The sequence below is a fragment of the Corythoichthys intestinalis genome, chromosome 10 (genome assembly GCF_030265065.1).
Source record: "Corythoichthys intestinalis isolate RoL2023-P3 chromosome 10, ASM3026506v1, whole genome shotgun sequence".
Classification (NCBI taxonomy): domain Eukaryota; kingdom Metazoa; phylum Chordata; class Actinopteri; order Syngnathiformes; family Syngnathidae; genus Corythoichthys; species Corythoichthys intestinalis.
This window is the reverse complement of record NC_080404.1, coordinates 28,036,289-28,060,208: the sequence shown is the minus strand read 5'-3', so window position 1 is coordinate 28,060,208 and position 23,920 is coordinate 28,036,289. Positions and strand designations below refer to the sequence as shown.

Below are 23,920 nucleotides of genomic sequence, written 5' to 3'. Positions count from 1 at the left end.
GCCAAGTGAACGGTGAGCAGAGTCGTTATATTCTTTTTTTTTTTCTTCTTAAATTTGCTGCCTGCATGTGCAGGGCGACGCGACTTGTCAGATACAGAGAGACGCTGGGAAGAACTATGTAGAATACATGAATAATATCTTTGGAAACGATTACGCTACACAAGCTCGTTATCAGGCTTGTTGTTAACACTTGTGTATGTAAATCCGATGTTAGTAAATTGTTCTTATTGGAGATGCGTGTGTGGCAGGGTTTAATTTAAAAAAAAAAAGGGGGTTTTGACAGTTGCCGTCATATTTTCAGGATCAAAGCACCGTATGCTAGAACAGCGTTCCGGCATGAGATTTCGGGCCGGAACGCTGTATTTCACTCCTGGTAGCCAATGAATTTACAGATGATATTTTCAACAACCAAGATATCACAATGAAAATCTCTTAATTATTCAAGGGTAAAAGGATATCATTAATCATCTGTCTTGTGCACGTTTCAGGAAGACAAAATGAGAGATTTAACGACTGCACAGTCCCCTACCCTCCGGCCTGTATGGAAAGACCACTGAGAGGCTTAAGTTAAAAACATGTTTTATTTTGTTGACAGTATCAATGATAGTGTTGACAGTACATTCAGAGAACAAAGGTGAGAGCACATGCTGAGGATGTGGAGGCAGGTCGCTGTGCATTACGGTTGGTCTCCTACTGGACAAGAATAAATCGTTCAGTCCTCTCTAGAAATGAGAACACTTATATACGCGTTCTCAAACAGTCTTTTCATCCGTTGCCTCAGGAGCTGTCGAGGCGATGTCCTCTGAGGGCATCTTCTCCAACCCCTGGCTAACGCTCCGGTCGTGTAACTGTTCGACAGCGGCGTCGGGAACTGTCTCGTCGATGCTTTCGTAAGGCTCGGAAGTCCACTGATGAAAGGCAAGGGATGGAAAACTTTTACTGCACAGGTAGAAAACAGTGGATCTTTAAACTCATGAGTTAACCATAGCTGAGCAAAAAAAAAAAAAAAAAAAGATCTGCATGACCTATAAGCATAGGCTATATAGCATTATCTATCAATTATCTCCCTACTTTAGCAATAAAAAAAGCTCAAAAGGAATTGAAAATTCATGGTCATGACAAAATATAAGTTAAAAAAAAAAAAAGTTCTGCTTGTGTATGCTCCTTCAGACCCACATTTTTTCTGCTGGGCAAAAAAAACAAACTTATTTTTACTTTACTCGAACACCAAAACAAAGTGCAATTTTTTTCTGTCCAGGATATTTCATGCTTTAATTGTTATTCTTAATGTTAATGTGTTTTTAATGAGGAATGAGCATTTTACATTATCCTGTTTGGTTAGCCATTTTCAAAGAGCCAAAAATAGCAAAGACGACATGCCAAACCTCAAGATTTGGTTTCGATGGGTAAAGTTTCATCCAATCATCTCCCTTAAGTGGGAATAGCAGCTAAATTCAGCGTATTTATTGGTTTAGAGACGCGAATGCATCATGTCCATCAACAGCATGCTCAGGTAAGAAGGGGTTAAAATTGATCCAAACACATACAAATTGTAGGATATAGATAATAATCTAAGGGACAACATTTGCAGTGTTACCAAAAGTAATGTATCCTATTAGTGAAGTAAAGTTTCAGTATTCTGTAAGACTGGAGAGAAAAACTGATTTAAAAAAAAAAAAAAAAAAAAAAAAAGCACCACAGCCAAAAAGATGGCCGCTGTAAAGCCTTTTCTTTTCTGTAAATGAAAACACGTCACTTCACTTCAACTCATTTCAACATCGATCTTACGGGACGAAGATAGTGCCATAGCACTGCTTTCGTCTCAACGAAAATCTTGAACATACTGTACTTCCTTTGTACCAAAATGGTGGCAAAGTATCAATTTTGTTTAAACAAAACTCCTGGACTCACTTTTAGTTTACTTCTTTGGCATCATAATAATGCCTCTAGAGAATGATAGATGTGTTCCATTTAAAATGTGAATGCCAAGCCATGAATATGCATTGGTTTGCTGTATAAAAATCCATAAGTTTTTTAATTGATTTTTTTTCCCTTTTCAGGTTAACCTTAAAACTGAAATAATACCAATACTTGTATAATAATACTTATAATGCCCTCATGGGTTTTACCTGCGTGGCCCTGCTCCCTGACCGGTGTGAGGGTCCCATAGCGATGTTGACGCTAGACGACGACTGCGTGTCGGTCGTATTGCCCCCCTCTGCCGCGGACAGCCCTGAGATAACCAGGCCACTTGAGAAACTGCGCTTGCCGAACAGTAGACTCAGGGTGGAGGAGGAGGACGACACCTGTGGAGAAGCACAGAGCTCTCTAAAACATGACACAAGATCATCCAAAACACTAAACAGAGAACTTGGTAGGTGGAACTTCACTCATTTATGTCATCCGAAATACTGTTTTTTTGCTGCCTGTTTGGTTAGAAAATGAATTCAAAAGGTAGTTCAAAAAGCAGTTACATATTATGTCTTGGGATGTCCTGATCAACAAGTCCCGATCTGATATTTGTTATATTTTATTTACTATTTGAACAAAGCTACTCCAACATTTTAGCCATATACTGTGTGTTTTTTTTTTTTTTTTAAACTATATTACGCTCCAAATGAATAAGTAATTCAATGTGATAAATCACGTGGGGACAAAATATGTAGGCACTGTTTATTTTTACAGGAATCTAATGTCTCATAAACTGCATGACTCCAAGAGTAAGGTGTTATTATAGTGATCAGCACACAGCCAGCTCGACCTGGAACATCACAACTCTCAGTTACGGTACCCTGACAAATTACCCATCAACCTTTGTGGGCAGAAAAGACCAATAAGAACTGACTCCTACCTCCCAGCAGGTATGGTGGTCCTTGGGATGTAAATAACTTTCAAAGTTCATGTTCTATGCTAGTTGTTTCTTGTTGTTTTTTCTGTTTTTTTCATTACATTCTAGTTATGTTATTTAGGAGAAAACTCTATGTCCACATCAGAGTTCACATTAGAAAGCTGAATCTCCAAGCTTAGGTACCTACGCAAAAGTAGTGTAGCGAACGTTTACCTGACTGGAACGCTGCTGATTCTGTGCTGCCTGGAGCTGTGAGTTAATCCCGCCATTTCCCGAGAGACGAGGGACCTGAGCAAGGGGGAAAAAATTGCTGTGTTACTTCATAAACTAAAGCTAACCATGAGTGGTGTATGAGTTTACTTGGGAGAAGATGGAGGCTATGGAAGTGTTGAAGGACAACTGGCTGTTGGACAGACGCTGGACCAGGCCATGATTGGAGGCCGAGTCCACGATGGGTCCCGATTGGCTGCTGACTGGCGGGCGCTGAGTCTGAGGTTGCACCGACCTGCTTCGATACTCTCTCCTTGCTGCACAACAAATGTTGTCACACAACCATGAAAAAAATCAATAGAAACCGTAGCTTTTGACACGCTCTACTACAACGATCAGTGAGTTGGCTTGTAAGTTATTTGGTTAGTCAGTTTGCTCATCTATGATTGTCCATTATTCAGTCAATGCAACCCTTTGTTAGTCAGTGAGTTATTGCCTCAGTGGATTACTTATTCGGTTATTTTTTTCCATAGTTCTAAACTAAATCCTCTCCCAGTTTCTGTGATTCCATAAAATTTATTGTACCCGAGTTGTGGTGCCGGTGACTGCGCGTGGTACGAGGGGCTCTCTGCTGGTAAACACTCAAACTGTTTGAGGTTACCGAAGACGGCCGGTTGTGGCTCAGGGATGATGAACCTCCTGTGCCGCAGTCACCATCATCCACATTGACACCGCTGTTGCAGCTGTTCAGGTTGTCCTTGCGCACTCTGATGGCAAACAGTACGTGACATACCAGATTGGGCAAATTTGCACAAGCCTTGTCCGATTTAACTATTACATGCAGACAGTCTATACTTTTTTACACTTTTTGAGTCGGACAAAACTGGCAGAAACTCAAAATGGTTGATAAGAGAACTTCTTTTAAACCTGAGCCATTTGGAGCACAGCCAGGATCGAATGGCATCCAAGCTGGATGCCCCACCTCCGATAGTGCGCAGCATCCGGTGCGTTCCCGCGTATGACGTTGTCAGCGGCGACACGTACCTGGATAAATCCATAAAGCAACACCCACCCATCGAATTCCAGAACATCATTCTTTTCTCTTGGGCGCTCAAGCAGCACGTACATGGGGTAGCCTAGTGGCTGGTCGCACGACGAGTTGACCATGTTCCTCAATGCCTGCTTAGAGTTTTGAATGCTGCCACGCTCCGGGTTGCGATTCCGTAAGAAGACCAGTTCTTGCTGCTGGCCCGCCCAGAGGCCTCGCACGCACTCCTTGTTGATCTACCAAAAGAATTGAAGTAGGACAACAAACTCCACATTTATTGTGAGAGATGTGTTCTCGATTCCATGGAAAGTTCCTTTTATTACCTTGATGACTTTGAAGCTGAGGTGGCGCTTGTAGAGCATGATGATCTTGTATTCATCCGTGCCATCGTCCACCATGTGGCGCAGCGTGAGCAGCGTGTCACAGCTGGATAGCACCGCCTTGCGCCAGGCCGGGTCACTCTCGTGGCAAATGACCAGGCTGCCGCGGTAGTTTGTAATGGCCTCGTACAAAATGGATGCCTCTTCAGTCTCCTCCAGACAGGTGAAGTGGTCCTGGGAGTAGGACGAGCGGCCGACTGACTACTACTTTTTTTTTTTTTTTTTTTTTTTTTTCATATAGCCAGTATGTTAGATTATTAGTTATGTGGTCAGTCAATTGATTAGTGTAGTGGTCAATGAATTTGTCTTTTTTTCCCCCCTGTTACTCGGTTATTAGTAAACCAATTAGTTACAATATACTTTGTTGTTTAAGTAGCCAGTTACATGAAAACTAAGGCAAAACTATGAAACTATAAAAACTATGACTGGCTCTTCTTTTTTTTTTTATGATTTTTATGATTTTTAAGGTTCTCAGACTGTTAGTTACTTGGATGTTCACTAGTAAGTCAGAAATGTCACATATAAAACCTTATTCTTAGGTTGTACAGCTTTGTACCTGATGGAGCTTCAGGCTCATTCTGACAGCAGGAGCCACCACCTTCTGCAGCAGGTCAAGATCGGCAAAAACCCACTCGTCCTTGGTGGCGATGCGGAAGTCGCCTTTGAACAGTGTGTTGAAACCATACAAGAAGGATTCCAGGCTTGACAAGAGAAAGGAAACGAAGACCATCACGAAAAAAGACAATGAATATTCATCTGCTTCTGATTCCCCCTTGTGGTGGAGCTTTCAAACTTCAATTTCGATGTTTGCTCGTTTTCCAAGTGTCATAGACATTTTTGTAAAAGCTAAATTGTCTGTTATTGTAAATGTTAGTGTAAAAAGTTGCTTATACAGTATGTGCCCCTGTTGTACTCTCCAGAGTGCCTCGCCCAAACTCAACAGGAATTATCTACCCATGACCCCAGAGATGACAAGCGCTACAGAAAATTGCTTGCTGGGGGGAACAAAAACTGAGAAACATTTTTCAATCTCTGTTAAGTTTTGGTCTGTTGACCTGAATCTCAGTGGTCCAATGAACTCAGTACTGGACACCCCCCACTCACTTCAGAACCACAGACGACTTTCGGATTAAATGTGAAAAACTTCAACCATTTTCACTTTTAGGATAACAAGATCTGGATTGTTGAGCAGACAACCAATCTAAAACAGCACAAATAAAAAAATGCAGTTACATACCTGTTGGACATGTTGTGCGATGCTGTTCCAAGTGATCGTCTTCCCAAAACTGACAGAGCGTACGACAGAGTCACCAGAGGGGAGTCTTCATCGCTGTCGACAGGCTGGGCACAAATAAACATCATGATTCAAGAAAAAGATAGACTATACAGTACACTACATGGATTGTTGGCACCTACCACCTAGGAATGGATTCTTTCTTGTTGGCAATTTATTTGATCAACTGTCTTGTGAAAATGGTTTAGGGGTTTTTGGAAGCGTTAGTGTACAGGTGTGAGCATTGTGACTAGCTCTGAAAACGCACGTCAACTCTAATCTCCCAGAGATTATGCTAGATCGGTTAGAACGAAACTTGCCCTTGAGGACCGTTTTGGACACACATGTTGTAGACAAATGGCCAAAATAAAGCAGTTGGTACTCAGTTTACTATCATTGTGTACCAGGAACGTGTAGCATAGAACGATCAATGTTGAACACCACACTGGAAATTCAAAATCTTACTGCTGTTCTACAAAGTCATAGACCTAAATAATCCCTATTGCTTTCATACCGTCTCCATTTTGCCAGCGCAGTACTGGATCCACTCCAGGTACACATTGCAGAAGCTGGCTCGCGTCACCCCCTGCAAGCAGTGTACGTAGTCCTCGTCTATCTTGACGCTGAACACCTGGGGGTCTCGCTCGATGTGGTGCCACTTTGTATAAGACTGCAGTGCCTCATGAATGGTGGCGTCCTTCAGCCAGGTGGTCAGCTTTGGGGAGTGCACTAGGTAGTAAATAACACTCTAGAGGGAGGAAGAGATTGCTAAGGAAGTATAACTAGTAATGAATGATCTCTTGTTTGGACGAGTACCTTCAGGTAGTAGGTGACCAGCAGCTTGCGGAGGTCATAGACCTGCAGCATTGTAGCGGCGTTGTTCTCACTGATGCTGTAACCCTCCAGCAGGTACTTGGTGGCCGTTACTTCCCAAGCCAGCCAGCGCAAGTTAAAGGCGGCGTTGCAAGACAGCATATGGGGCAAGTGACCCGGCTCACAGCAGCAGCAGGCATCGTCCTCCTCCACACCTTCAGTGATGGCTTCCACTTCCCTCTGCTGGCAGTAGGTTCCTGGCAAAAGGCAATCAACCAATTTGAAAGACACCGAAGCACAGTTTTGAGCAAACTCCATACCCCTGAATTCCAGCCCGCGTAGCTGAAAGGTGACCAAGCCGTTGCCGATCTCGATAAGATGTACCAAGGCGTTGAGGTAGTCCGAGGCCAGAATGAAGCAGTCCCCGGCACTGTAGTTACCCCAGCGGCCCAGCATGAGGTCGCCGCATAGCGAGTGCTGAAGCGAGCGTGTCAGGTATTCGTAGAAGATCGAGTTGAGGTTGTTGTCGTCGCAGCCTGGCAGGAGAAGGTCGTAAAAATGGCACAACTGTTGTTCCAGGAGGAAGAATAACTCAGAAGCACTGGATGGAGAGGTTAACTAGATCGTAAAAAGTAGCTAAGAACTCACCTGTCTCTTTATCCACTTGAGACACCAGGCGGCTGTTGGAGTTGTCAATGCGCTTCGTACTGCAGGCGACAAGTTTTTAGTTTTAGTACCTTCTTATCTCTGGTGACTAAAATTACCAATTTTAATTTTTATTTCTTGTACAGTGAAATTGAGTGTTTTGAAAGGCGCTTTTAAGTCAAATGTATTATTGCTCTTATAACTAACAGCAATGTATTTATAGCGTTAGTTGGATTTTTCCCACATGAAACAGGAAATGTAACCACATCTACCACAGTGTACTAAGAGTGTAGCTTAAGCAAAGTTCTTTACTCGTTTGAAACTATATCACGTTAATGCAAATGTCATGCTGCACAAATGACTAATAATCGTTTTTCAAACATCACTTATTTAACAAAATGAAAACTCTTCTTTATTACCATCATTGTTTTGTAAAGATTTATAATAAAACAAATTGAAGAATAGTAAAAAAAAAAAAAAAAAAAAAACGAGAAAAAAACGAGAAAAAAACCTAAACAAAAAAACGAGAGAAAAAAAAACAACAAAAACGATGTTGGGCATCCCTGAAAAGAAAGCTTAAAAATGTCAAATATCTAATTAATCATTGATGAAATGGGTCTGCTTCCAGCCTTACTTGTAGTTTTTCTCCCAGAACTTAATGGGTCGCGGATATGAGGAGATGAAGATGGCACTACCCAGAAACGGGGCCAGTGGGGTATAAAAGACTGTGGTGATCAGAGTCTGCAAAAGCAGCATCGCAGAGTCTGTTCATATGCCAGTCAAGAACTAACCTGTGGTTCTAATGGTGATACAAACAAACGCACACACACACACTCACACACAGGTACTATTGTAGCTGAGGATACGAGGTACTGCGAAGGGTTGGGCAAAGGCGTGGAAGGCGCTGCCCCAAGCGATCTGCCAGGGGGCGATGTAGACCAGGATAAAGTGAAGCTTCAGCAGCAGCTCACGCATCTAGACCCAAAACAAATACATTTTATTATTAGCGACATATGAAAAACAATTTCAGTGTGTGGATTAGCATTTTCAAATATTTTGGTCACCTTATTTAGCTACATACTATATTATTTGGGGATAGTTACCATATTTATACACAGACAGTAAATGTATTTATTTTATCGTAAAAGAGACACTTGAAGAAATCTGTGACAATGTTTCATTAGGAATAGTATTATTTAATAGTCATTTCAAGGACTTACACCCAAACTAAGGAAACACATCAACAACCTTTCTACCGTCATAATAGCTTTTATGTTATTTCATGAATTAAACTCATTGGCTACAAAAGACTGTGTGTAGTAGATGAACCAGAGTTCTAAATAAATTGCTGTTTTTATTTTAACCACAAAGTAACTTTGGCATGATACCACTTGCAACTCAGGAAACAGATCAACAAACTTCCCACTGTCATTCAAAGGCAGACATCCCAGTTGAAACGGATTTGATGTCTGTCATCACAGTTAATGGTATTAAATGAGTAAGGAATGGCATTTGGTTTTAAACAACCTATCACTAGCATGAAGCAGAATCCTCAACCCACCCCCAAAAACACTTTTAAGGAAATCATTAAAAAAGGCATTTGTTTATTTAAAAAAGTACTGTTTTTCATAGAGTTGATCGGTCGATAGAAACATAAGTGATATCAGATAATATCGACATTGGTTTTTTATTTTCGGTTTTGAGCCAATATGTATGTTGCCTTCAAAGTGAATGTGGAAGCCTTCGGCCTTTGTACAAGGGCTGGTCGCAGCTTAGCACAGCAATTATGCTTGTTGACCATTAGATGTCTCCAAACTAAGATGATTGGGATTTGTTATGTGATCAGACCAATTGCATTTGTGGTGCAAAAATTAAATGAACAATAAATGACTGAAAAATAATTAATTATAAACTCACATATATCGACTGCGTCACCAGACATAAATCATCACTAAGAAAAGTAATAAAATACAAAAATCTGTGCATCCAGCGGGGCATCACAATACAATCAGCCATAATATATTAAGTTCACGACAGCACATATCAGTATCGGTTTGATATCGGTATCGGGTTTTTGGACTTGGACAATACCAGGATATCGGTTTACTATTTGATTCATTTTAATTGTGTATTCATTTAGAAAACAACAGACAAAATGCCCAAAAACTGATGTCACATTTAAGAAGGAATAAAAAAAAAAAAACATTCTTATTCTGACCTCATGAAACCTTTGTAAACAAATAAAAAAATAATAAAACCCAAAATAAATTCAATCTATAAAGCATATGTGCGAAGCTAAACGTACAAAAAAAGAAAAAAGATCGAGCAAACCTGGTAAATCGCAGTCAAGATTATGATAATATTTGATCAGTTATTTTATGATTTTTTTATTTTGAAATTTGAATTTTAAAAATAACTAATTGTAACACCCACCCCCCAAAATGACATCTGTCAAATATAAAAATGAGAAACTGATATGTGACAACGCTCCAGGATGGATTTGACATAGCATTTTATAGAAACTCCTTGAAGCCAGTTAATTAATATTCTGTGACTTGCATGCATTTAGGTGTGGCCGTTCACCTTGTGGAAGAGGATGGATACGACAAAGAAGTCGAGAAGGAAACTTTCGGAGGCATGCGGGCAGTCGAAATGGAAGAAGACCAGTGTGAAGAGCAAGGTGAGGAATTGAAAGCTTGGGTCACAAAAGGAGGAGCGCAGGAGCTTCATCCCGGCCACAGTCGTCAGCAGGACGTCGAAACTGTGCGTGGAAAAAATGCGTCAGCGAGACCGCCACCCTCGGGCGGGTGAAGGTAAGGCTCGTCTTACTGGATGCCAAGCCTCTTGCGGTGGCTGAGGGCAAAACCATCATTGGTTAGCGCGCTCAGTACGATGGCGGGGTACACCACATATTTCTCGAAGCACAGTAGGCACACATAAAGGCGCTCGAACCACATCAGTACTGCGTCCTCTTGAACACAGAAAAACAGACGTGTTGTTAGTGTCCCTACAAGACACTTTCCCTAACTTTTCAAAGATTTTAGGTTTAAACTCAAATACTGTGTAACTTAATGAGGGGGGGAAACATAGGCGGAGTTTAGGCTTTGGGGCAGTGGAGGCACAACATGTTGATGAGCCCGAAACGCAGTGTCAGCAGTAAAATTAACTTACAAGAATATATATAATAATAAGTTGAAAATTAGTGTTTTTTAATTTCCCAATTCCCATCATTTTTTATAGGGAAATTCTAAATCAGGCTGCTTAGGACAGCGATACGTTTTGCCAAGATCGTCATCCATTGAATATGGTACGCCCGCCGGTGTCTTGCCAATGTAGTTACCCCTGTCAAAAATTGTATCCCCTGAGCGGAGCCACTGCACTGTACTGATTTGCATGATTTCCGTGTTTTGGTGATGTAGTTATGTACGAAGTTTTAAAACATGGCCCATTCATTTAAAAAAAAAAAAAAAAAAAATCTTATTTTTGTCTGTCGTATAATGTAACATACATAATGTAAAAAAGGCGATGTTTTACTGTTTTACTCGTAGGATGACTTATAACTTATTACTGTAATTCAAGCCCTGTATGGAGTTTCTTCAGTTTAATAAACTTTAATAAATAAGCTTCAATCAATTGTTTAAGTCGACATAACTCATAACTAATGTGTGTGTGTGCTCTCCCGGGGCCAGGGGATACATTTTTTGACGGGGGGTAACTAAATTGGCAAGACAGCGGTGGTGGCTCTGTTGTACAATTAGCGTCTTTAGTGGGGCAGTTGGAACTCCGCTCACCATTTTTGCGCTGCTCTCTGGATTTTCTTGGTCCTCATTTTCAATGCTTGGTTCTTGCTCAGCCGTTGTTGTTGCTTTTGAAAGCTTAGGTTTGAAAAAATTACATATATGCATCTTGCCTCTTCAGTCCTCAGGTGATTATGGCTAAGCAAAGCAAATGACTATCTAAGGTGCTAGTCACATGATCTGTTCGAAAAATAATTTTGACCTGTTATAGAAATAATTGTTTTCGTTCATTTAATCCTTTTTTGTTGTTTGTTTTATTGCTGTACAACTTTTACAGACACCATTTTACCGGAAAACTCTTAATTTTAAAATCATAAATAGGAAAGTCAATTACATGCAATGACACTTTGCGGCCACCAAGAGGGCCTGGCCCCCTCAGCCACCCCTTAAACTCAGCGTATGGGGGGAAATGTTTTTTTAATTCAATATATTTGCTTACACATTTTCACACATTTAAAACATTGTTTGCAAATTTAAATCAAAATTTACAAATGTATTTAAATGATATTACTTAATTAAACAAATCAGTTATGCATTGATTTAAAAAGGTTTAATTCATAATCAAATGTTTATTTAAATTTGAAATTAATATACTAAATGTAGGAAGAAAATAGCCAATCAACCAAACTAATATTGAAAAATACACTACCGTTCAAAAGTTTTGGGTCAAACCGTAGTGTACATAATGAAACATCCCATATGATATACTACGGTTCAAAAGTTTGGGGTCGCTTTGACCCCAAACTTTTGAACGGTAGTGTCTATATATATAATATATGTTCAAAATTATAAATTGTATTTTTTATTATCAATTTACAAGACTGCCTAAACTCACTTTAACATTTTTAATAAATATGTAGCAACAAAACAATTTATCAAAAGGAGTTATCTAAATGAAAATTAAAATGACATTTTGAAAAAATTCTGTGTGGCAATTGCACATTTTTAAAATGTTAATTCATTTTAGAATAATTAAATACAGCAATACAGTATTTAGAAAATTATGCACCCGTTTTTTTTACATTTCTTTACATTTTAAGTTAAAATCAAATCTAAATGATAATTAAAATACTTTATTTTCGTAGAAGAATTGTTTCATCATCTTAAATATTTGTCCGAGCGTATAAAAGCTGCTTTGCTGCTGACCTCTGGGCTCAAACTGGTGGTACTCTTTGGTCTTGAGCAGCGGGTGCGAGATCCACAGCCAGGGGTGATGCTTTCTCAGCTGGGGGATGAGGTAGTGCGTCACGAAGCCTATCGTGCCGGCCAACGCGTACAGTACGATGGTCACAAAGGGCTGACACAAAAATAATATGTAGTATTTTGCGTTAGTTTTATGTTCATGAAACTAACTGAATCCATCTTCTTCTTACATTATGACTGGTGGGTGACCAGACTGAAGAAGTTTTACCTTTAGCGACAGGAAGACTGTGCTTGCTGTGATGGCGAAAGTCAAGATGTACGCCAGCGAGCACACGATCACATCTGACAGAAGAATCTCCTTCTGTGGAGATTCATCATTTGTTGTTAACATCATGAAGAATTCATAGTTTACTGCTCAGAAGACAATCAACACCGACATAATATTCACAACTCTTGGAAAATGCTTGCAAGAGGCCTGATGAAAAGGAATTGACGCCCACCATAGAATTCCGCAACTTCTTAGGCAGAGGGTCTTCGATGTCCGCGTCTTGACCTTCCTCCTGTTCGTCACCTTCCACCAACTGGGGCATCACTTTGGATTTGATCAGGGATCTGAAAAGAACAGAATATTTTCTCTTTTTTATATTCACTTATTTTAAATTAAAATCAAACTCGCCGCCCCAAAAAGTAAATATACTAGTACTAGTACACTACTTGTGAATTCTTATGATATAAGAAGTACCTGGTGTTTGTTAATTTTAGTTTCTAGAATTTAGTTTTTTTTTTAATTTATTTTTAATATACCGTACATATATTTCAATTAATTACATTTTAAAAGTATTCTCTATAAATGAATAATTTGTTGGAAAACCAATTGTAAAATTGACACAATTGTGTAAAGTAGCTTTTTTTTTTAATTAACTTATTTGCATTTTAAAGGTATTCTTAACTTTTACATCTGTATAAACCAAGTGCAAATATTATTATTATTATTTCTGTGAATAATTTTTACTCTTGAATCAGGTGGTTGTATTTATTTAGTCGTGCCTTCCTTCATTTTGTTGTAAGGCAGTTAAGAACGTTGAACTATTCCTCACAGCATGACAGAGGGGTCGCTACTCTGCCGACTCAGGTGGTAAGAGAAGACCACCAGAAGGCCGCAGAAACCAGAGAACAAGGCCGGCGTGTGCTGCTCGTCCCAAGGCTCCTGCGACCCACACATTGAAAAATTTTAGAGCTTCACAGTAGAGGAGCCTCCAGTCTGTTTTTGGTTCCTACCTTGAGAGCCCCGAAGCAGAAGCCATAGAGAAGAGACAGAGCCGCCAAGCTGCGGACGACGCTGTACACTGCCGAGATCAGACTAGTAGCAGCTGGAATGACAGCAAAGAAACACTTAAACCTGTGTCAAACGCAAGTTCCACCCGCTTGAATTCATGGGCCAACTGACCTGTGCCGCCAAAAAAGTGAATGTCAATCTGCTCCAGCAGGTAGATGGTGAAGGTGTTAACTTGCGGGAAAAGGCCAACCAGGAACATGATTGGGAAGCAATGTGTAAAACCTGTTATGAAAGTCAACCAACTACTTGATCAAAACACAAACATGTGGCTCCAGGTTCGAGCGCTTCTGTTGCCTTGGTTTGTCCGTACCCACTAGCAGATTTTGTAAGAAGCGCAACGCGTCGTGGCACACAATGGTGACACCATACAAGGTGGACACGGGTAGGTCCTTCTTGCGCAGGAGCTGCTCCAGAGTCCAGATGAGCGAGCAAAAGATGCAGAAGTAGGCAGCGCGGCTGTAAGCCACGAGTTGGTTGTGACCCTGCACATACAAACACAAACATTCTGTCTAGTATGTATCAAGTTTGAAACCACAGATAACTCACATGTGTCGGTGAAGCTGCATCTGGTTGAACACTCTGCAAAACAAAAATCATAGCCGAGAAGTTACAATTTTGCCCCTAAACTATACAAAATAGACGAGATGTAATTTCATAAATGCACAATCTACAGTTTACAGTTCGATTAATTTAACTGTGGGAATGCTTTGCAAAAGCACAGGGTTTTTTTTTTGGGGGGGGGGGGGGTATTTTCAATGGCAAAAACGTTGACATATTCAAGTTTGTACATGTATCTTTTCCTCCATTATTCCCAATTCACATAATTCACATAGCAAAAAAAAAAAAAAAAAAGAGGAAATCAAGGCGCACAACAGTTTTATACAGTTTTTGCCAAAAACATAGTTCCACTGAAATTTGACAAAAACATCCCCATTTATTTCCAACAGGATGTGAGACCTGTAAGTAACCTAGAATGAACAAAGAAGTGATCCAAAATGAACTCATTGCCCACCATTGACGGCGATTGAAATCCAATTGATTTAAACTGGGGGACTGGCTGGGAATGCTAATCTTTAAGTGCCATTGCCAAGGAAGTGACCTAAAAACGCCTAAAATTAAAAGAAGTGATCAAAAAAACTACACGAACTGACTCGTGGGAAAGACCAAGGCATGCCCACGCAATTTCTCCTGAAACTGCATTTTATAGTGTTTTTTTAATGTCCGTTTACTACCTTTGTTTACCTTCAGTAAGGAGTACTGGCAGCTTGCGATGACCAGACAGAACTGGAAGACCCAAAAGTCTTTGAAGCAGCCGTCGTTGAGCAGCACAAAACCCAGGAAGGAAACCAGGAAAGCCATGAAAACAGCCACCATGTTCTCCAGAACCTCTTGGTTCCTACACAAACCAAAGCCTTCATCTTGGAGTCATTTAAAACAACATTTCTGTGAATGAAGAGAGTATTATAATACACTGATTTGACATTGCGCTCATCCCACGAGAAACCACTTACCTGTCCAAAAGGGCAAGCAATGTGAGTCTGTCGTATAAAATGTTGACCCACTTGCCGGGAAACAGCTTGAGCTTGTAGTAAATCTTTCTGGTGGGCTTCTCTTGAGTGGATGTCTCTGAGGAGTCATCTAAAGAGTCTTCCTCCTGAACAAGTTGCATTTATGAATTTAATGGAGAAAAAAAATAAATCTACATCAGTGATTGTCAAAGTTTGTTCAATATGTTACAACGGTTTGAATTTTGTTGGTCTCCTAGTCTATTTTTACCAAATTTGTAATCATTTTTTCTAATCAATGATTCTAGGGGCACTTAGGAGCATATATGGGCATTGACTGATGGACACCTGAAAGATCTCGGGGTGCGTCCTCCTGGGACGAAGTCGGTGCGAAGGAATTATGCGACGTTGAAAAGGACAGTCAGCGTGACCGGCCACCACACTGTCCTGGCACTCCGAATTAGAAGAAGTGGACAGCAGGTCACTGGACACGCACACAGAAATTTAACTAATGTTAATATCTTCAAAAGGCCTGACTTGACCAGAACTGTTATTTCATGTTTGCATCATACCACATGTTGCCAGTGATCAGCTCGGCTCCCAGCGGCAGGTTGAGAGCTCGTTCAGCGTAAAGCTTACGTGGCCTCTCTCCTGAAAGAGCAAACTTATAATCAAAAACGGTAATTTCTGTATACTTAATAAATCTGAAATAGTTATTGGCTCACGGTGCACAGTGTGAAAGGTGTACGCTTCTTCCTTGCTCGTAGCCTCTGGTCGACAAATGACCTGCAGCATGGAACTTTCCGACTGGGACGTTTGGGAAGGCAGAGAGTCGTAGTCAGGATCTTTTTCCGTCTGCGGGCTGGAAGTGGAAAACAATCATAAGGTAGTAACTCTTAAAAGTGCCTGAATTAGTGTGGTACTGTGGTTTGAAATTGTGTTTGTTAATACCTATCTGGTGAGACAATAGGAATGTGGATTGGCAGAACAGACTTGTCTGGAGCCAGACTGGTGGGTGGTTTAGGTCGTTCTGCTTTGCTGTGTGGTTTGATATCTTTGGGCTCGTCTGCTTTGGATGATGCACCCGTATCCTCTACGATGCATTTCATTGTTATGAAGAGATTTTTGGGCTAGGTCTTCCCAGAAGTGTTTGAAATATGGATGTAAAGACTGAAAAGATAACAAACCTGAGTGTTTCTTTTCCATCTCCACGGAGCATCCCGCCTCTACCTGGAACTCTGATCCATCTTCTTCCCTGGCGATCACTCGGGTGCTGAGTGACTCCAACAGGGAAACAAATTCCAAAAAGTTTGATTCGTTGGGAATTTGGCCTTCTTTTGCCTCCAAATCTGACTTGGAGGTGGTCATAGTGGTCTAACAAATAGAAGAGGGGAGTTTGTACAGTACAAGGTATGGTGAAGACAAGGCGAATTATCCCAACATACTGTGTTTTGGGAGCGGTCCGAGAGCAGCACGGCATCTTTCCCGCTGTCCATGCTCAGCCCGCGTAAGTGCGTCCTTCCTCCGGGACCGTAGCGGCCCAAAGCAGGTGGCAGACGAAGGAAACCTTGAGGGTCTGCGCTGGAAATGGGAGGGTCAGTGTTATCGTGGTGGACGTCAGTTCCGGACGAGCTGTTGTCATTGGTCTGCTGTGGGCTAGTGGGGCCTTTCTCTCCATCCAGATGGGGACTTTCCAAGACGGCCGAATCTGAGCTTATAGTGTCTCTGCACAAGTAGAACTTCTCATTTTGGCTCGCTGTCTGTCTCAAAACAGTCTCATCCTCTAACAGGTCTGCTTCTTCTTTTTCCTGTGCATCTTCCATTTCCTGCTTCTCATCCTCAGGCAGGTCAAAGGTGATGACTGGGATTTTGATGTGGCATTCTCCTGCACCTTCTTGTGCCTGTGATACATGCATTTGAAACAGTAGGGTACGACTTACAAACTTTGGGTCTCCTCTTACTTGGTGGTACCGTGAATATGACAAATGCATAGGACCCATAAACGTGATGGCGCTTATTTCACCTGGACGTTCTCCAAAAGGCTCTGCTTGACACCATCTTCCAGCTGAGCGGCGGTGCGGGGATCACAATTCATGGTGATGACGATCTTGACCGCATCAACGTCCAGGTGATGAGGAGGGGACGATGGCACTGGAGCAGAGCTGTCTGTAAGGACAACTTCTATTTCATCAGAGCAGTACGTTTCCTCCCCTTGCTCATCCTGGCAGAAGAGACAAAGACATTTATTCGGTGGTCTACTAACCTCACAAATGGACAAAACTCATGTTTTTCATTTATTCAGCTATTGAGCTTATTAATGAATCATTCATTTGGTTTGTCAGATACTGTAGCTGTCTAACTAGTTATTAAAACAGTAAGTTACTCAGTTGGTCTGTCAAGTAGTTTGTGAGTTCCTTGTTCATCTGTAAGATTATCAGTCAATAAGTTGGTGAGTTTACTAGTCAGTCAGTAATTTAATTAGCTATGTTAATAACTTAGTCCGTTAGTAGTCTATTATTCCATCAGTGAGTTACTTTTAGTTAGCTATGTTAATAACTTAGTCTGTTAGTAGTCTATTATTCCATCAGTGAGTTACTTCGTCAATTAATCAGCCAAGACAATAAGTTTGTCCCTCAATCTGTCAGGCTAGCATTCAGTCAATTTAATGAAGTTTGTTAGCTTGTCAATCAGTCAATGAATTATTCAGTTGGTCAATGAATCAGTGACTCAGTCAGTACATCAGTCAGCCAGTAAGTCATTTGTTATAAAGCAACAACCGATTAAATCATCTTTCATTATCCCCTTGACTAACACGTGACTATTATTTTTTCTTTTCTACTACCACTTCACGACTTCTGCTCAACCAATACATACTGTAAATCCATTTAGTTTCTAAAATCGCAGTGCCTGTATAGCTGGATCTGTAATGTCGATGAGTTCATGAGTGCACTCTCGATGGATCTCCAGTGAGTTATTGTTGGCGTCTGAAGGCTCCTTTTGCCCTTCGCTCTCCTTCACATTGCCGTCATCTTCATTTCCTTCAGGTGGGGGAAGACCTTCAACTGTTTCTCCACATGCTTCCTCTTTCTCGTTACTGGCCTCCTCCTCTCGTCTTTCATCATTTGCTTGTTCCATATTTTCAGCGATTAATTCCACAGACGGACTCTCCTGTCTTTCCTTGAGGGATGTGGGCCTCTGCTGAGCCTGCAGCAAAGGAGGATCCTTGACAGTGGAGTCCTCTGGGGGAGGCTCCATCCTTGGCTGTGGGACTGTCTCCCCTGGTCTTTCCTCTGTGGCACAGTCTGCATTGCAGGTCACAGAAATTGTAGCAATTATAGAGAAGCCTATATTAGTTCAACACAGACTGAAAGAATGTTAATGGTGATTCTTCAAAATCATCACAACGTTGAAAATATATCCTAATGAGACATTTTTCATTATATATTGACTCTTTCACTGCCTTTGGTGACGAGAAACATCCATTGATGTGGCTCTTTTCAGTCTTCTGCTGCAAATTGAAATGAATTTATCACTAGTAGACGTGCAATACATTTGAAATGGGAGTGCCACCCTCCCACTCCAAATGGATTGCACGTCTACTAGTGATAAACTAGTAATTAACTCGTTTCAATTCACAGCTGTCAATGGAAGCCAATGAGTTAATTCAAAAAAGGTTTTACTGAATTTCAGAAGATGATATTCAGAGCAGAATATTACCTTCTACCGTCTTCCCCTCATCTGATTTGGAACCGTCCTGTATGGAGGAGAAATACCTCAATAAAATTCCCTCCTACCATTAAGTTCGCCTTCATGTTAGCAAGTGTGCATCTATGCGCAGCGATTACCACTCACCACCCCGATCAGTCCTGTGTCGGTTTCCGTCTGTTTGACGGTTACCTGGATCACCTGACTAGGACGCTTGCAAGTCAGCATGGTCATGGCAACGCTGTCTGGGACGGTGCTGCTCTTTCTATTGGACAAGGTAAGAAGCTTACTTAAAGGGAAAGACAACACCTTTGTTCTGTCCATACCAGCAGAAATAATCTTGTTACAATAAATTGATAAAAAAACAGAATTTTGCTTTTCTGATGTCTATAATGGGGAAAGTCAATAAGATTTCCCGGTATTTCCAGGAAGAGGCTACCTGACATGGGGGCATACATTTTATCAATGTTTACTGCGTTTGCCAATGAAATATGAGTATGCATTTCCTGCCCTTCCTCATTGTCATTAATATCCAATTATTTCATAAACCTGTGCTCAAGTCAATTATTGTGTACAGTGGGGCAAATAAGTATTTAGTCAACCACCAATTGTGCAAGTTCTCCTACTTGAAAAGATTAGAGAGGCCTGTAATTGTCAACATAGGTAAACCTCAACCATGAGAGACAGAGAGTGGGGAGAAAAAAAAACAGAAAATCACATTGTTTGATGTTTAAAGAATTTATTTGGTCACCTACAAACAAGCAAGATTTCTGGCTGTCAAAGAGGTCTAACTTCTTCTAACAAGGCCTAACGAAGTCTAACGAGGCTCCACTCGTTACCTGTATTAATGGCACCTGTTTTAACTCATTATCGGTATAAAAGACACCTGTCCACAACCTCAGTCAGTCACACTCCAAACTCCACTATGGCCAAGACCAAAGAGCTGTCGAAGGACACCAGAGACAAAATTGTAGCCCTGCACCAGGCTGGGAAGACTGAATCTGCAATAGGTAAAACGCTTGGTGTAAAGAAATCAACTGTGGGCGCAATTATTAGAAAATGGAAGACATTCAAGACCATTGATAATCTCCCTCGATCTGGGGCTCCATGTAAGATCTCACCCCATGGCGTCAAAATGATAACAAGAACGGTGAGCAAAAATCCCAGAACCACACGGGTGGACCAAGTGAATGACCTGGGGCTGGGACCACAGTAACAAAGGCTACTATCAGTAACACAATGCGCCGCCAGGGACTCAAATCCTGCACTGCCAGACGTGTCCCCCTGCTGAAGCAAGTACACGTCCAGGCCTGTCTGTGGTTCGCTAGAGAGCATTTGGATGATCCAGAAGAGGACTGGGAGAATGTGTTATGGTCAGATGAAACCAAAATAGAACTTTTTGGTAGAAACACAGTTTCTCAAGTTTGGAGGAGAAAGAACACTGAATTGCATCCGAAGTACACTATACCCACTGTGAAGTATGGGGGTGGAAACATCATGCTTTGGGGCTGTTTTTCTGCAAAGGGACCAGGGCAACTGATCTGTGTAAAGGAAAGAATGAATGGGGCCATGTATCGAGAGATTTTAAGTGAAATTTTCCTTCCATCAGCAAGGACATTGAAGATGAGATGTGGCATCAGGATGACAATGATCCCAAACACACAGCCAGGGCAACAAAGGAGTGGCTTCGTAAGAAGCATTTCAAGGTCCTGGAATGGCCTAGCCAGTCTCCAGATCTCAACCCCATAGAAAATCTATGGAGGGAGTTGAAAGTCCATGTTGCCAAACGACAGCCCAAAAACATCACTGCTCTAGAGGAGATTTGCATTGAGGAATGGGCCAAAATACCAGCAAAAATGTTTGAAAAGCTTGTGAAGAGTTACAGAAAATGTTTGGCCTCCGTTATTGCCAACAAAGGGTACATAACAAAGTATTGAGATGAACTTTTGGTATTGACCAAATACTTATTTCCCACCATGATTTGCAAATAAATTCTTTAAAAATCAAACATTGTGATTTTCTGTTTTTTTTTTCTCCACATTCTGTCTCTCATGGTTGAGGTTTACCCATGCCTCTCTAATATTTTCAAGTGGGAGAACCTGCACAATTAGTGGTTGATTAAATACTTATTTGCCCCACTGAATGTGCGTGGGTATGAAGGACATCTTAAAATGGCTGCGCCTGTAAGCCGTCATTTTTTGTGTGCTCAAACATTATTTTCTCCACTACCAGAGGTCTAAGAAAGTCACAAATTGCATACTTAAATACTTTAAGCACCTGTGTTTTATATGGTATTAATTTATACTAATGATTGTCTTGCATTTCATAAGGGACATTTTATAGAAAGTTCACTTTTAAATGTTTGCATAGGCCTACAAATGGTTGGTACTGGTACTGAAAGCTGCTTATGTCTTAAAGACACAGTCTTTGGGATAAGAGACTTGTTTTGTGCTGTGAGTCATTGAAAGGAAGTAGACGGAATTTCAGTGGCATTCAGATTCACTTGATTACAAAACAAGATTTGATGTGAACAAAAGGCAGAGGGAGAAATAGAGAAGTGACAAAAATAGTTGCAAAAAAAGGGCTCTCATGCATAATTCATGAGAGCTAGTCTTAATATTGCTTACCTGTGGGTAAGCATTAGAAACAGTGTTTTTTTTCTGGTTGTCTGGATTCAAATCTGGAATTTTCTGTGTAGAATTTGTATGTTCTATACAGATACTCTCAAATTAAAAAAATATTTGCACTCTTTTTCACACAATGCTTCAAGTTGTTTTAAGATGTTAATGTAAGTGCATGGACTTCATAATGATATATCATTCTCATTATGATGATATATCATTATGAAGTCTATGGTAAACGCTTGTTTGTCTCCCAATATTCACCTGATGTTGGAGGGCAGGCAGGCATCGGAGGCAGTGTTACTCTTCTTGTCTGCGGCCCTGCTAAGATCCGAGAGGCTGCTACGGACCACTGCCTCGCCCTCGTCAAACAGTACGTGCAGCCGGTAGTTGGCTGTTTTGACCAGCACGAAGAAGACGGTGACGGAAGCACAGTATATGCTCAGGGCCATGGTGGTAGGAGGCAAGGCCTGCATGTGTGGACAACAATTGTTGTTTGGTCAACTCAAAGTATGTGGTGAAATGATTTTCTGGAGTCCCAAACTCAAATTCTGTTGCGTACTTTTGAAATCAGTTACCACAGTAAAAATGTCTAAAACGGTTTAAAATGATTTTCAAAATATTGCTGCATTGAATTATATTGAATAATAGCCCTTTTTTGACAAGGATATGTATTTAGAAATGTTGGCACTACAACAATGACTGAAAATAGTCTATATCATAATGAAAACTATGACAGAATTTTTTTTGGTTTCCTGACAGAAAAAAGAGGACATTTGTCGAGGGAAGTGCTTATTTGTCTTAACATGGATTTTCACAGGTTTGTGACGCTATTACTTTTAATGACAAAGTCTTCAGTACACATTTACCACATGCAATAACAATCCAGGCCTTATTTCACATAAAGACTTTACATTCTGCTACTTTGTTTATTAATCAGTGAGTGAACATGGATGTATATGAACATCGATACTTACTAAAATGAATTAGGGGTGTTTGTGGACACACACAATATTGTGGGGTGACACTAAAATGTTTTTCTCCTGTTTAAAAAAAAAAAAAACGCAAGGAAAATGCAATTTGATCCCATACAATGTGACTGCACGTGCTACTGTTTTGGTTAGCCTGAACCTTCTTCTACTTCTTTTTATTTATTTTATTTTTAAAAGACTACCATTGCTCTCTGTCTCGCACCACTACTCTACTATGGAGTTCCATGGCTCACATGCAGACAATGAGCATGTGTATATGGCACCAGTTTATTTATGCTGTCACATGCAGGAGCAGCCATCCATCGAGCCACTGCATACACCAAGGGGGTAACACACTGCGACAATGCCGCCTTCCTTTTCTCACAAAGCACACAATGGAGAGTGTTAGAAAGATAAAAGGGCCCGACTCACCAGATGCAGAGACAGTGGTAGCATGAGCAGGAAGATCCACAGATAGAGGTGGCATGAGTTGTTGAATTTCTTCTGCTCCGGGTCGTGATACCAGCCCCCAGTCAGAGACGCCCATACGCCCTGACGCAGGGTCTGAGCAACATGGGAGCCCATCTCAGCCTCCCTCTCCTCCTCCTCCTCGCCCTCCTCCACCTCCTCCTCTTCCACCCCGCTCAGGTCTGTCGGACGAATGGTGCTGATGATGCTGCTAGGCTACAATAAAGAGGCTCTCTCCCTCAGCGGGTGCTACGTGCCTCCATGTTGCCACAAAGGCGCGGCTCCTACATCACGGCTCGGCTCTCCTGCACCTTGCAGTTCTGCCGTCTCCCATCCCGGCGTCGATGGATGAATCATCCCCAACGATGCTATCCTCATCCTGCTCTGCCCGCCTTCATCACGCTCTCCCTCCCTCTCTCACTTTTTCTCTCTTGCTCTGGCCCCTCGTCCTCACTGGCTCGACAGATGCGCAGATTTGCCCGCCTCCTCTCCCGTCATTCCCTGTCTCTCTTCAGTCCCTCCTCCCCCTTTCCTCTTCTATTATGTGATTCCCACCTTCACTGTTTATACACACAGAATAGTATAATCTGTCTTGCATGTAGGCCTTCACAACTCATGCATTTACAGTGCTGCTCGAAAGTTTGTGAACCCCACAGCGATGGTCAGATTTTTTGTAAAAAAAACTAAAATAACCTTATTAAATGTTAAGTTATACCCAAATCCACAATACTGACATTCCAAATAATGGACTGAAACAAAAGAAATAGTTATATTGTCATTCTTTATTTAACAAAAGTGGTTGATTTAAGAAAAACTCAGATATCATGTGTGCAAAAGTATGTGAACCCCTTCAGTTAATAGGATATTGCGCCTCCTTTTGCAGAGATTACCTCAACCAAACGGTTTCTGTAGTGACTAATCAGCCTCTCACATCTACTTTGGGGGATTTTTGCCCATTCTTCCTTGCAGAACGCAGTCAGTTGAGAGAGGTTTGATGGGCGTCTGGCATGAACTGCTCGCTTCAGGTCCCGCCACAGCATTTCAATGGGATTTAGGTCAGGACTTTGACTGGGCCAGTCCAGAACACGAATCTTCTTCTTTTTCAGCCATTCCTTGGTTGTATTGCTGGAATGCTTTGGATCATTATCATGTTGCAT

The 23,920-nt window shown here is 41.2% G+C and overlaps 1 protein-coding gene across 1 annotated transcript; it reads right to left on the bottom strand.

Annotated features, from left to right (window-relative positions):
- Positions 1-484: 484 nt before the first annotated feature.
- Positions 485-23,223, bottom strand: pcnx2 (pecanex 2). Its single transcript, XM_057848325.1, has 40 exons — positions 22,728-23,223; positions 21,589-21,794; positions 18,851-18,968; positions 18,716-18,752; positions 17,906-18,300; positions 17,022-17,219; positions 16,444-16,899; positions 16,186-16,372; positions 15,950-16,091; positions 15,724-15,860; positions 15,571-15,649; positions 15,347-15,482; positions 15,005-15,147; positions 14,736-14,889; positions 14,040-14,072; positions 13,804-13,975; positions 13,605-13,715; positions 13,436-13,527; positions 13,255-13,364; positions 12,658-12,769; positions 12,426-12,518; positions 12,161-12,311; positions 10,047-10,188; positions 9,801-9,978; positions 8,084-8,192; positions 7,852-7,981; positions 7,221-7,279; positions 6,893-7,108; positions 6,576-6,829; positions 6,274-6,507; positions 5,724-5,827; positions 5,043-5,187; positions 4,430-4,660; positions 4,185-4,342; positions 3,986-4,102; positions 3,644-3,825; positions 3,209-3,375; positions 3,062-3,136; positions 2,130-2,306; positions 485-908 (listed from the first exon to the last, which is right to left on the bottom strand). The coding sequence occupies exons 1-40, from the start codon at positions 22,878-22,880 to the stop codon at positions 753-755; spliced, it is 6,249 nt and encodes a 2,082-aa protein (XP_057704308.1). The 5' UTR covers positions 22,881-23,223; the 3' UTR covers positions 485-752.
- Positions 23,224-23,920: the final 697 nt, after the last annotated feature.